The following is a 13,177-nucleotide window of genomic DNA, read 5'->3' as shown; positions in this document are numbered from 1 at the left end:
GGGTACATGTAAGTCATTAGAGAGAGTAAAGGAGAAACTATATAATTGTATTATAATCTCAAAAACAAAAAATAAAGGAAGATTTTACATATACAATTACAGTACACATTTAAAAATCAGCATCATACAGGAAAAAGTACATCATCATACAACATATATAACATGATAAAATCAGCTCATTTTTTTTTTCTGGGGACAGAGAAAATGAAGAAATGAGATTGAAAGTAAAAGCAAATGAACAAAAACCCACTACCAAACACAAGGTGAGACAATCGCTTATTTATTGGACAAGGCAAGGTCATTTAAAGAGAGAAAATATATTCAACAATGGGGTTTATTGGTGTTACAGGCATCAAGGCTCACAAACAACAGTATTCAATACATCATGGAAACCGGTCATGTACAGCCAAGAAAATGCTGTTATGTCACTCAAAAGTATGCCACAAGAGCTTAGGAAGCAATTATTAGGGAGTTATTGTGCATACTTGCCACCAATTCACAATCTTTATTCCCTGCAGCTGAGCTATTAGCCCATAGGATTTGGCTAGTTCCCTGGTTATGAAGTGTGTTCCTGCATTCTGGAGAACTTTGATGAGTACATGTCTCCTATTTTTGAGTGTCACTGAAATCATGTCACCTATAGGTTTACCTAGCACTAGATCAGATCACTGGTTTTCAACTACCCTAGGCAGTAATGGACTATCATACAGTACTGTAAATAAAGTTCTACTGAGCACACTTAGCACTGTTACAACGCACCCAAATCTGATTTAGTCGTATAGTACCATATTTCAAGAAGATAGCAGAAAATCAATGAAGTCGATTTAAAAACCTGGGGCTATTTACCTGGTCTGAGGTATGCATGCTGTCCAAAGGTGGACACGTCTAAATTTACCATGTCAGTTATCGGCCAAATGTTTTAGCATTATTTTAAGCAGGATTTTCTTGGCTGAGTAGACAAAGAGACATTTTAATATCCATTGTAGAAACTAGAATGGGCTGGGTACTGGTGGTGCACACCTTTAATCCCAACACTTGGGAGGCAGAGGCAGGTGGATCTCTGTGAGTTAGAGTCTAGCCTGGTCTACAAAGTGAGTTCCAGAATAGCCAGGGCTACACAGAGAAACCCTGTCTTGGCAAAACCAAAGCAGGGCTGGGAGGACCTAGAATGTAAGTTAGAAGCAGTAGTATAGAATGGATGTTTGGCTAGGAGGAAAAGTACTCTATTTAATAAGATTAACTCTAGAGTCTGCCAGGCTTTCCCTCTTTAAATCCATTGATTTATCAACTAGATTTTTTTTCTGGGATACTGTGGGTGAGCCTAGGGTCTCGCATGTGCTAGGCAAGCTTCCTACCAGATTTACAAACCCAGACACTTTCTCTCACTGTACTGGGTTCTGAGTTCTCAGAATGAACATTTATCCCACATAGGAAACCATATTTATGAAACTAAATGACTAAATATTGCATTAATTCATTTATAGTAAATGATCAGATTATGCATATAATAAGCTATTGGTTTCCTAAGACCTACGTGGGACAAACCGGGAGGAAATCAGGGGTGACTACTAAAGAATACAGGGCTTCTAGGAGAGGAGTGAAATGGCCTAGATTTATCAAGTGGTTGCATAATTTTGTGAGTATATTTAAAGTTACTTAATTGTACCCTTTAAATTTTGTATAACTTCTTTAAAGATAAGGTCTCACTGTGTAGCTAATTCTGGTCTTGAACGTGTGTGAATACTTTCCTGCCTTGGCCTCCTGAGTGTTAGTATTATAGGCATGAGCCACATCTGGCAATTATACATCCTTTAAAGAATGGAAGTACAAAACACGCAGTTTCTCAGTAACATTGTTATGAAAACACAGTAAGAAGGGAAAACAGTCTCCAAAGAGAAGAAAACAAGAGGCTCTTCAGTCAAGTAATAGTCGAGGAGTATGGCAGAAAAGCCTGATGTACAGCATGCTTCCTGCATGCCATTTTGATTTAGCTATCGCATTAGTCCTTGGGTTCGCTTTTTAGGGGTTGGGGTTAAGACAGGGATTCATTAAGATAGCCCAGTTCTGCCCTAAACTTGTGATCCTGTTTCAGCCTTGTAAGTGCTAGGATTACAAGCACATGCCACCACACCTGGCTTGACTTCACACTTTTAGCCTATGTCTAAATTATTGTAGGTAATCAGCAGATTTCCAAGTTTGTTCTCATTAGAGAACAGTCAATGCTCCATAGACTTAGTTAGCAAAACAGAGCTCAAGAATCATAATTCAATGTCAAGGGCCTAGGATGTAGTTCAGCTGGTATAGTGCTTGCCTAGCATGCATGAGACCCTGGGTTCAGTGCCCAGGATCTCAAAAAACCAGGTGTAGTGACAGCACCTATAATCTTAGCACTGACACGGTGGAGGCATGAGGATCATCCTCGGCTACATAGTACTTTGAGGCTAGCTCAGGTTATACGGAATCCTGTTTACAAACAAAAACCAAAACCAACAAAGAAATGACAAAATAACCTTGGCCTTTGAGGCTGTGTATGACTGGGCAGAAAGGCTGAGGTTCATTCCTAATCAAAAAATGCTACCAAGTAAAAGAGCTTCTCGATATGAAGACCCTGCCTGAAACAAACAAAAAAGCATCAGGCAGGGTTCCTATCAAAATCTGCAGTGATTCCCTTTACACCTATAGAGTTTAACACAAGTAATGTGTTCATGCTCGTGGAAAGCAGTAATCTCTACAGTAATGTTGAGCTTCTTAGTTTTCTAGCTGAAAAAGCTACTCCAATGTTCTCAGAGTAAACTACAGTTTCTGAAAAGCATCCAATGGCATGTCCTTATCCTCCCCTTCAGCACCGCAGAGTGAAGATGGGAAGCTCCAGGTCAGCTCTCAGTCAGAAGCTGAGAACCAACTTCCTAAATGACCTTAATTTTCTAAGAGAATTTAAATAGATGAACTCCAAATATTTAGAACATATTTGGCCCAGTTTCTTTGCACATGTGCCTTTAGATAAATGAGCCGTTTCCTTTACTTTCACTAATTCACTAGTTTAGTACAACATAAACCAATAGACTTACAATGAGTGAGACTGGCTAATGACGATCAGTTTTCCTCAATCAATACTATTCTACTCAGGCAAGATAATGAAGTCACAAATTGTCTTTTTGGTCTACTTTCAACTAGTCTTACATTATACAATCAGTGAAAATTTTACAACAAAAGAACATGAGTAGTTTTACAGCAAGATGAGCTTGTTAAATATATATGTTATGATAGAATTTCTGACACAAAAATTGCTCACTGCACACAGAATCTTAGAAATGATGAAACAAGACAGCTTATGTTAGACAGTATCAGGGAGTGGAGTCCGGAGAGAAACCATTAATAAAGTAAAAATTGGCAAGTATCTGTAAAAGTAGAGTCACTTTTTAGGGGACCAAAGAAAAACTGTAAAGTCACCATTTTGGTGTTCTTAAAGAAGTTGGTCTGATAAGAACTGAAGACCATTTGATTCTTGTGCTGCAAAACACAGATGGTATATGGTATTTCCAGGATTCCTAAAAACTGTAGTGCAAAAGAAAATAAATCTATGAAAATAAATAATCACAAAAATCCCAACATTTTTTCAGGGAATTATGTTTGAAACAGTGACTTTTACAAAACATGGGAATTGTTTCAAATCAACAAAAAAACCTCTATACGAAAGTTCAAAGACTCATTTCACAGATAATTCATACTCCATTTGATCGGATCAATAATATATAAACAAGGGCCATAGATTATTTTAACTAGCTCTGAAATAGCAATATAAATACTGATCTTGGGGGGAGTGTTTTACACCCCAAACTCCAATACTCAATTCTGTGTCTGTCCTGTTATTTAATTTGTAAAAAGCTTAACGGCGCAGTGAGTCAAACTTTCGTAACTTCAACGATGTGTTAGAGGACAATGCATCTAGGTTTGAAGAATTTGTTGCATCTGAAGGCCGGAACAGCACTCGACCACGATGGTTAAACACATAAAAAGATGGGTGATTCCTTAAGGTATCAAATGTCCTTAAAAGAAAAAAGAACACCAATTTTTAGATAAACCTTTATAAAAGCCCATTTGAAAAGTAAGCAGGCTTCTAATGAATTAAGAATTTGTTGTGAATTACAAATTAAACTATAAATGGTACTGCCTATTTTTTCCTATACAGAGAATGTATGAAACTTGGAAATGACCATAAAATTCTCAGACTTTCTTTTCTTCAGCCATTCCTCCAGGAATGTCTAGCAATAATAACACACACATACTAGATGAACTTCAATCACCTCTTTAAACCTAACAGCAGTTTATGATACACCACCTTTCCATGCCAGCACACACACTGCACCTCTGATTATTCTCCTTTGGCCCTAAGTCATAGATATTTCAAGCCATAAGAGATTTCACAGATCTGTTTTTCAGGTACAATGAAATCCTGTTTGGCCTTCTGTATGTACTATTGGCCAAACTCATCGATTTTGCTGCCCCTTACTTGATGCCATTTGGTTTGGCTCCTTGCCTGAGATCCTTCAAAGACTCTTCCAGTGAGATTTTGTATCCTCTAGAAAAGTCCATAAACATCTTGAGATATTAATGGCTTTTTAAAACACTAATTTAATTAATTTAAAAAATTAAAAAGTATTAATTTAAACACTTTTAGTGTTTGCTTTGAAATATTATTTTCTGAAAAGAACCAGAGAATCTTCTCTTTATGGAAAAAAAAAGACCAAATCTCAAAGTTAGCCCCATTTAACCACCCAAGCATACCTTCAAATGGAAATATTTGAGAGGCAGCTCAAGGATTAGGAATGTGTACTGCTCCTGCAGAGAACAGGGTTTAGTTCTCACCATCCATGCTGGGTGGGTGGCTCCTAAGCACCTCTACCTCCAATTCCAGGGGAATTCAATTCCCTCTGGCACATGTGTGCATAGCGTACACATAAACTCATGTAGCCACATATACATAAATACAAAATAGTCTTAAAATAGATAGAAATAGAGGGGGAGGGATTTTCTCCATTATATAGATGCTTCCTGTGAATACTTCAAAGAAAATATTGTAAGGGATTATTATTTCTAGATAAGGAAGGTTGGGAAAGTCCAGAAATAGAATTAAAGAAACCAAATTAAAAATATGGGGCAGGAGAGCAAACAAAAGAGAGGAGAAATATGCAGAACAACAATATTATTTAATCCACACACAGAAATAGGGCTGAGGGCAGGACTCAAGTCAAGATTAAAGGACAGAGGAAACAGAAAAATCAGTTATTTTTCGAAATAATACGCTGAGACAAGAGGATAGAAGCATTAGAAAGGGAGGGGAGAAGGGAGGAAGGAAGAGGATACACGGGAAGAAAAAGCAGGGAAGGAAGCTAGTTCTGAGCTATTAGCTTTCTATACACCTATTTTCATCCACCTATCACATTCTAACCAACCAATACTTTAGGCCACTAGCAGGAACCACAATCTAATACCTTATTTGTACTGGTCTCCTTTTTAATTTTATTTTTATTTTTTATCTTCCCATAGAGCTCACACTGTCTTGGAACTCACAACCCTTCTGCTTTTCCCTTCTCAAGAGTTTTGGGCTTATAGGCATGTGCCACCATACCTAGCTTTCAACTTCTGCTTGTCCTATGACACCAAACACTGACTTAATTATTTCCCTCATTACCCTTACAAACTACATAACCATAACACAAAGATGAAAACAAATTTTATGTAGTCAAAAACCGACTGTAAATCATGTACATAAAAAATGTCTTTGAAATTAAATGCTTCTGAAAAGGGACTTACTTATTCTTTAATTCTGAAGTGGCATCCATGTCTTTGAACTCCCCTGCGATATGAACTATGCCATAACAGGTAACTGCAAAGGCCAGAAGTGTCTGAAGAACTATCTGTGAGTATAAAGATGCAGATTAACATATAGCATATGAATGCTACTGGAACACTGACAATCTATCTGCTTACCCCTCTAGGCAACTTTTATTTTAGATGAATATTCTTTAATAATTTTTACTAATTCTTTGAGAATTTCATACCATTTATTTTGATGATATGCTTCCCATTTATCCCACCCACATGTCTCAGTTTCTTTGACCCCCCAAGTCTGTATCTCTTTTACATTAAATTATTGTTTAATAACCAACCCCAGGAGTCAACCTTTAAGAAAAATTGCCCCTCCCTTCACAGAAGCCATTAACTGTCCACAGAACATCAGTGAGGAGTAGGAACTCATGGACCTTTCCCACTCCACATGTTGACTGTTGAGTGGACTGATGCTGTGCAGGTGACCACAGCTGCTCTGTCTGAGTCGTGAGTGTAGCACTCCTGCCAGAAGACACAGTTTCCCTCTGATCCTCCCTGACTTCAGGCTCCTACAGTCTTTCTGCCCCATCTTTCAAGATGGTCTTTGAGCCTTGTGGAAGGGGTATAATATAGAGATCCCATTAATCATGGCTGAAATTAGTGAAATAAAAACAAAAATATAAACAATCAGTGAAACAAAGAGTTGGCTTTTTGAAAATATTAACAAGATTGGCACACCTTCAAGCCAAGTTAACCAAAAGAAAGAAATGAGTGAAATTAATAAAATTAAAGAGGAGAAAGGAGACATGGAGGGTATTCAATCCTTTTAACATTTACATTCCACCAAGCTGGAATAATCTTTTCAAACAGATGATTTTCTAGATGTGTGTGATCTACCAAAATTAAAGCAAGATAATGTGAATAATTTAAAGAGTTCCATACTAACCGATGATATAGAGGCAATAATTAAAAATCTCCCAACTAAAAGAAGCTTCTGGATGACTTCTAACAAACATTCCTCAGAGCCACTCATCAAGGGGTCAGCTTTTACTTGAAATGATTTGCACTCAGACACAATAAAACCTCTTAAGTACAATAACACTTCTGATGATTTAGAAAGTGAACTTAGCAACATGTTCACAGAAGCAAAATCACCAAGTACTGAATAGTACTAAGCCCCTCAGAACTCAAGTACCAAACTGCCTGCTTCCAAGAGCAATTAAAACTCTTTTTTGTTATTGCTGTTTAGTAGCAGAGGGCACAAAGCATATGAGCACAATATAAAGGAGAGCAATAAAAAGGTATCAAATACCCACCAACCAGCTAAAGGTCTAGTTTTTCCTCCTGTCTCACTTGAAACAGTCAAGTTGGCATTCACAATCCTCCTGCACCAGCCTTTCCAGGTATGCCACCAAACATGGCTTCCCAGAACCTTCCTTCTCAAAGTTAACTACTATACCAGTAATTCATTCCTTGTTCTTCCTGACAGTTTTCCTTGTGCTTCTGAACAATTTAAGAATGTCTAAAACACATTACCATTTACTTTTACTCATTGTGACTCTCATTTAAATGCACTCAAATACATTCTTTTGAGTCTAGCTGTCTTCCCTCAACATTCTGAGATTCATCCCTGCAGCAGCAATCTATTCCTTTTCATTGTGATTAGTACCTATCATATGAAAGCACCACGGCTTGCTGCGTTATTACTGGGAATGTGGGATGTTTCTTGACAGTTCTACAAGGCCAGCATAAATATTCCTACATGTTTCCTGGTACACAGGAATGGAAACTCTTGAGAACAGAGGATGTATGTGTTCAATGTATTACATAACACCAAACTGCTTTCCAAACAGGTTGTGCAAGCAATAATCTGAATGTTTGAAATTAACCACACAGGATTATGAGCCTATTTTCTGAATTACGATCACATGATTTTTATTTTGAAAATATATATGTGATTATATGTTTGTGTATAGCTCCCAAGAAGAGAAGGTAAAAAGAGGATGAGCTAACAGCCACATGTACCACATCTTTAAACAGAGACAAAACTAGCCACAAGCTATCACTGTCTAAATTAAAAATTAATGACATCTGAAATGTTACTTTACATTCCAACCACTAATATTCCAAAGAGATTGTCTTGTTTTGTTGGTTTTTTTAAGACAGGGATTCAGTTCCATGTTGCTGAGCAAAACCTTATTTTCTGAGCCTCCTTTTCTACATCCCACGTGCTAGGATTACAGGTGTGTTCCACCATGTCCACTTTATCGGGTGTAGAGGAGAAAACACAGGGATTTGTGTATGCCAGGCAAACACTGTACTGAGTTACATCCGTAGCCCCACAGAGAATGTCCTTCATAGAACATACTGTTAGTAAGAATGTGAAAAACCAATGGATTGTCATCAAAATACATTGCAGAAAGATTATGTCCATGAAAAGGTAACTCTGAAGTAGGTTTACTGGCACATGCCTGAAATCTCACCACACAGGAGATGAAGGCAGCAGAATCAAGACTTTCAAGGCCATGCTTGGGCCGTATAATTTCAGTGCTTACTTAGGCCACATAGACTCTGTCTCAACAAACAAAACAAGAACATTAGCTAACTACAAAACTACATACACACTTAGTATTAGACAGCAAATCTGGGAGCTCTTCCCTGGGGAAGTCTATTTCTCCATGCTCTCAGCATTCCTTAGCTGGCTGTACTTTGTCTAGGGCTGAGGCCCCATGGGCATCTCTGAAATCATACACATTCAAGCAACATTTCAAGAACTGAGCAGGTTGTATTTATATATTTAGGAATATATACACCTATGTGTATGTATATAACAATAATTAAAGAAACAGAGGCCATGAAGTTGAGTGAGTGTGGGGGATGAGTGCACGGGAAGCATTGAGAAGGAGGAAAGGAAAGGGCAAAATGATAAAATTATATTTTAAGTTCAAAAACAATTTGTAAACTACACATGCACGCGCATAATGTTTTTTTAAAGGATCTAGTTTTCACCTTAATTTTGCCATTTGGTTCATATTTATAGGTGGGGGCAGTGTAAGTGCCACAGCATAAGGAAGGGTTCAAATCTGAGCCATCTGGCACAAGTTGGATCTCTCCTACCATGTAGATTCCAGGGATTAAACTCAAATTATCAGGCTTTTTCAGCAAGCATCTTTCCCCACTGAGACAACTCGCCAGCCCCTGCAAAGCTGTTTCAGTTAGGTAAACTAAAGTCCATGCACCAAGACAACACTGTCCATACATTCTAAAGCCTAAATAAACACTGATGCCCTTTAAACTATTAAGAGCAAATGTGAAGTTGCCAGGGAATGGGATCAGTTTTGTTGCTTCCACTGTTTTAATTTTGAATGATTAGATAATATTTTTCACACCTATTGTTTAATTTTGTTACAAAAAACTTATAGTTTTGCTAAGTTTAAATCTAGTAACAGTAAATTAGTAAAACAGGCAAGTGAGGAATAGTATTAACTCAAGTTGAAAGCCACCTTTTTCCACACTGCTTGTTCTTAAACTTCATTTTCAAAAGAACTAACTGTTGGGACAGTGAAATGGCTGAGCAGGTGAGGATGCTTGCCATCAAGCCTGACAACCTGAGACTTTTTTCCCTGGGACCCACATGGTGGAAGAAGAGACCTGACTCCTGCTGTTACACTGTCACATAAGTGACCTACACACTTATGCTGTGGCATGAACTGCTACACACATAATAAAATATTTAAAAAGGAATTTTTATAAAAATTTGAGCCAAATGATAATTCTTAAAGGCCATTTTATACTGTCAATACAGAAACTTCTAAAAGGCACCCCCATTTCCTTCTTTAGCTTTTGTTTTTATGACAAGGGTCTTACTCTGTAGTCCAAGTTGACTTCAAACTCACACCAATCCTCATGCCTCAATCTCCAAGTGCTGGGATTATAGGTATAAGCCACCATGTCTGATCAAAAAGGTCTAATAGAATTTTTTTAAGATTTCAAAAATCTTTCGATTTTACAGTGATAAGAGCAGGTAACGGCTGGGCAAGGTAACACAGGACTTTAATCCTAGCACTCAGGAGGCAAAGAAAGAGGCAGAGGCAGAAGCAGGTAGATCTCTGTGAATTTGAGACCAGCCTGGTCTATATAGCAAGATCCAAGCCAGTCAGAGCTACATACTGAGACCCTAATTCAAAAAAATTTAATAAAAAAGAAGCAGGTAACAAATGCCATATCATGCTTGAAAATGATAAAAAATAATAAAACAAAATAAAAATTGTCATAAGCAAAGTGACTGATTTTAAGTGTGTACTTAATGGAATATATACGGCCAACTTACATCTATTGGTAATGATTCATCTTCCTTTTCTGTTAGTCGCATATAAGAACGATCTAGAAAGCAGAAGCACACCATTAGGAAATTATAGCCCATTTTCCTTTTTAAAATGCAAGAAAATGAATAGACCAAAGTGGCTGACTTATATACTACATAAAGTAATGATCCCAGATTCCTCAAAAACCTCTTCTAATATAGCTAGCCTTATCTTTATGAATTAGTTTATGCTTGTCAAGGCCTGTCTTATCACCTTAAGTAAATGACAGATGACAAATATGAAACCAGAAGAACTAAGCATAATTTTTCATTAGTATAGACACTTTAGAAATTTTGAAACTGTTTCTTTCACTAAGTAGTCAAAGAAGTCATAACTATTTAACAATCAATAGGACTACAAACAATTTTCAATGCTCAATGACCCTGCCACTGCATAGTGAAGCCAAAGTGAAAACTGGTATGGAAATGTTCCTCTTCAGTGCAGGGGTGTAACTCGAGTTCCAGGACTTCAATTTCTGTCCTTGCTACTGCTTAATTCTGCTGCTGCCTTCACTTCTGCAGGCTGCAAGGGACTGAAGGCTGTGATCAGGACCTAGAAACTGGTAACCCCAAGTCATACACAGCCCCAGCTTTTCTGTTTACTACAATTTACTGTGCCTCATTCCAGACATCCTCAGCAACCCCAGCACTTACTTCAACTGCAGAATGTTACAATGGGAAAGTCAACAGAGTTGCACTGGCTGAGTTTCCTCTGTGGCAAATGGGAACGTGAAAGGTGAACAGGGTTTATTTCGTGTATGAACAGTGCCCTGCTATATCAAAGGTCACTATGGCAGAGATGAGCATGCTCCAACGCCATAGGATGCTATCTGCTGCCACGATTTCCCATGACACAACTAGTGTCAAAGGTAAATGGCAGTCTTTTGCCAGCACAAGCAGTACAGAGGTCTTGCTTCAGTCCACAAGGCACTCTTATCACTTGAAAAATATAAAAATCTAAAATCTTAATTCTACATCAAGTAGGACAATATTATTCTAGATGAAGTAGGACAATCCACTTCTAGATTAAATAGGACAATACCTAATTCATAATGTACTCTAGACTTAAAATGACTTGTGTGAATGTGTTGAGTCTGTTTAAAAAAATATGCAGGCAGAGTATATTTGAACTTACAGAGCCTGTAAGGACAGTGATAAAAGCAAAATCAATCCAATATTATATGCTGTTTGGATTAACCTTTTAATGACACACTTCTAGCTAACTTTCTTGTTTGAATGAAGTCTACTCTGGCAATTTAAGACTATCTTCAGCTAGGCATTTCTTCACTGGGGAAATGAGGCTATTGGAGTTCAAGCAAGGGCCTTCCTTGCTTTGTGACTTTATAATAGAGCCAAAGCTTGCTTCGAAAATAACCAGTACTCCAGTGTATCCTAATCTCCTCCAGGACAGTGCTTCACAAACTATAAATCACCCAGGGATTTATTAAAACGAATATTCCGATTCAACAGTTCTGAGGTGGAGCCTCAGTAGACTCTAACAAGGTCCCAGGTGATGTCCACGATGCTGCTCTACTGACCACACTATGAGCAGCAAGGCTCTAAGGCACTTTTCCCAGGGTCCCACCAAATCACTACTCCCCATGAACATTTATACACGCACACACACACACACACAGACACCCCTTTGGAACATTCATATTATCTTACTGCAATTATTTGTTGGCCCACTAGTTTTTCCACTAGTCTAAGAATTCCCTTAAGGAATCAAGGAACCTCTAGCACCTAAAAGCAGAAGCAACTTCAATTATTTATCTGAGAAAACAAACAAAAACAAACAAAACAACACAAAAATAAAAACCCACCATACACCGTTATCATTTGCTCAAGGTCACACAGATTTAACAGTTAAGCAAAATGTTAACAACCAGCCTTTTAAACCAGTCCACTGCTCTTTCCCCGTGTTACAGTGCCTCCCTGAGGCAAGCGGTCACTTAACTTCTCCATCTCTGCTAGGACAGCAAAGTGGCCGGGATATTGTCTAGCTAGCTGTCACGATGCCACATGCATGCAAAGTTCTCAATTCCACACTTTGTCTGAGCTACCTAGGATGCATCTGACATGTCGTGTCTGGGACAGAGTCCCGGTCTGAATTCTTTCTCAAACCTCAGCAACCTCTTCTGGCCGTCCTGCAGTCTAGGTGTTCCTCAGCCCTCCGATCTCAAGCCCTCCGCTGAGGACCCTGCATGGCTTTACTTAGTCACCCCGACCTAAAACGGCTCTCCTGCACTGGGTTCAACAGTCCCTTAGGGGAGCGCCCCCACAGCCCCTGGTGTCCCCCACGCGAGCGGTCTCCGTCCCTCAGTTACTTACGCTGCGCAGCTGAAAAGGCAGCGTGGGCTAGGGCAAAGAGCCCGACACCTACAAGCCCCTTCCACAGTGACGGCGCCATGATTCAGAAGGAGCGGCAGCCCAACAAAAGGAGACGAAGGGCGGCAGAAGTACTCCTCCTTTCACCGGCGGGCGTCCACGCGGCGCAAGAACATGACGTCACCAGAGCCCTGGGCGCGAAGTGCCGGCGGCGGCCAGACCCAGAGAGCCGCCGAGAGAACGCGGAAAAAGGAATGCCGGGAAGGAGGGGAGAGCGACGCGAAAAAAGGGCCTGAGGCCTCCTCTGCGACTGCGCAGTGCAGCTTCCCGGAGAGGCAGAGCTGAGTTGGGGGCGTGAAAGAACAGGCCGAGCGAGACCAATGGGGAGACGAGGTAGAGCGTCCGCAAATACGCGCCGGATTTGGAGAAGGGGCGGGACTTACGGAAAGGCCTGGGAGGAGAAGAAGGTGGGGCTGGTGGCGTTGCTAAATGGCTGTGGGCGTAGAACTCGAAAGCCTGGTACTTGGTATTTGATAATTGGTTAATTGATTTGGTTTTCCTTCCAACAGAGTCCTTTCCTTTCACTAAGTCTTTCCTACAGTTACCGAGGCAGGTTGCAAGGGCATCAACGTGAAGAAGTAAATAAAGTGTTGAGAG

The 13,177-nt window shown here is 39.3% G+C and overlaps 1 protein-coding gene across 1 annotated transcript; it reads right to left on the bottom strand.

Annotated features, from left to right (window-relative positions):
- Positions 1-264: 264 nt before the first annotated feature.
- On the bottom strand, positions 265-12,820 carry Mmgt1 (membrane magnesium transporter 1). The gene is made up of 4 exons (XM_021153211.2): positions 12,524-12,820; positions 10,160-10,212; positions 5,815-5,918; positions 265-4,046 (listed from the first exon to the last, which is right to left on the bottom strand). Exons 1-4 carry the CDS (start codon positions 12,600-12,602, stop codon positions 3,887-3,889), a joined length of 396 nt encoding a protein of 131 aa, XP_021008870.1. The 5' UTR covers positions 12,603-12,820; the 3' UTR covers positions 265-3,886.
- Between the last annotated feature and the right edge of the window lie 357 nt (positions 12,821-13,177).

Source organism: Mus caroli, unplaced genomic scaffold, assembly GCF_978045245.1.
Source record: "Mus caroli unplaced genomic scaffold, Mus_caroli_1 scaffold_5, whole genome shotgun sequence".
Lineage (NCBI taxonomy): Eukaryota > Metazoa > Chordata > Mammalia > Rodentia > Muridae > Mus > Mus caroli.
Note: the sequence above shows the minus strand (reverse complement) of the source record. Positions and strands in the feature narration are given on the sequence as shown.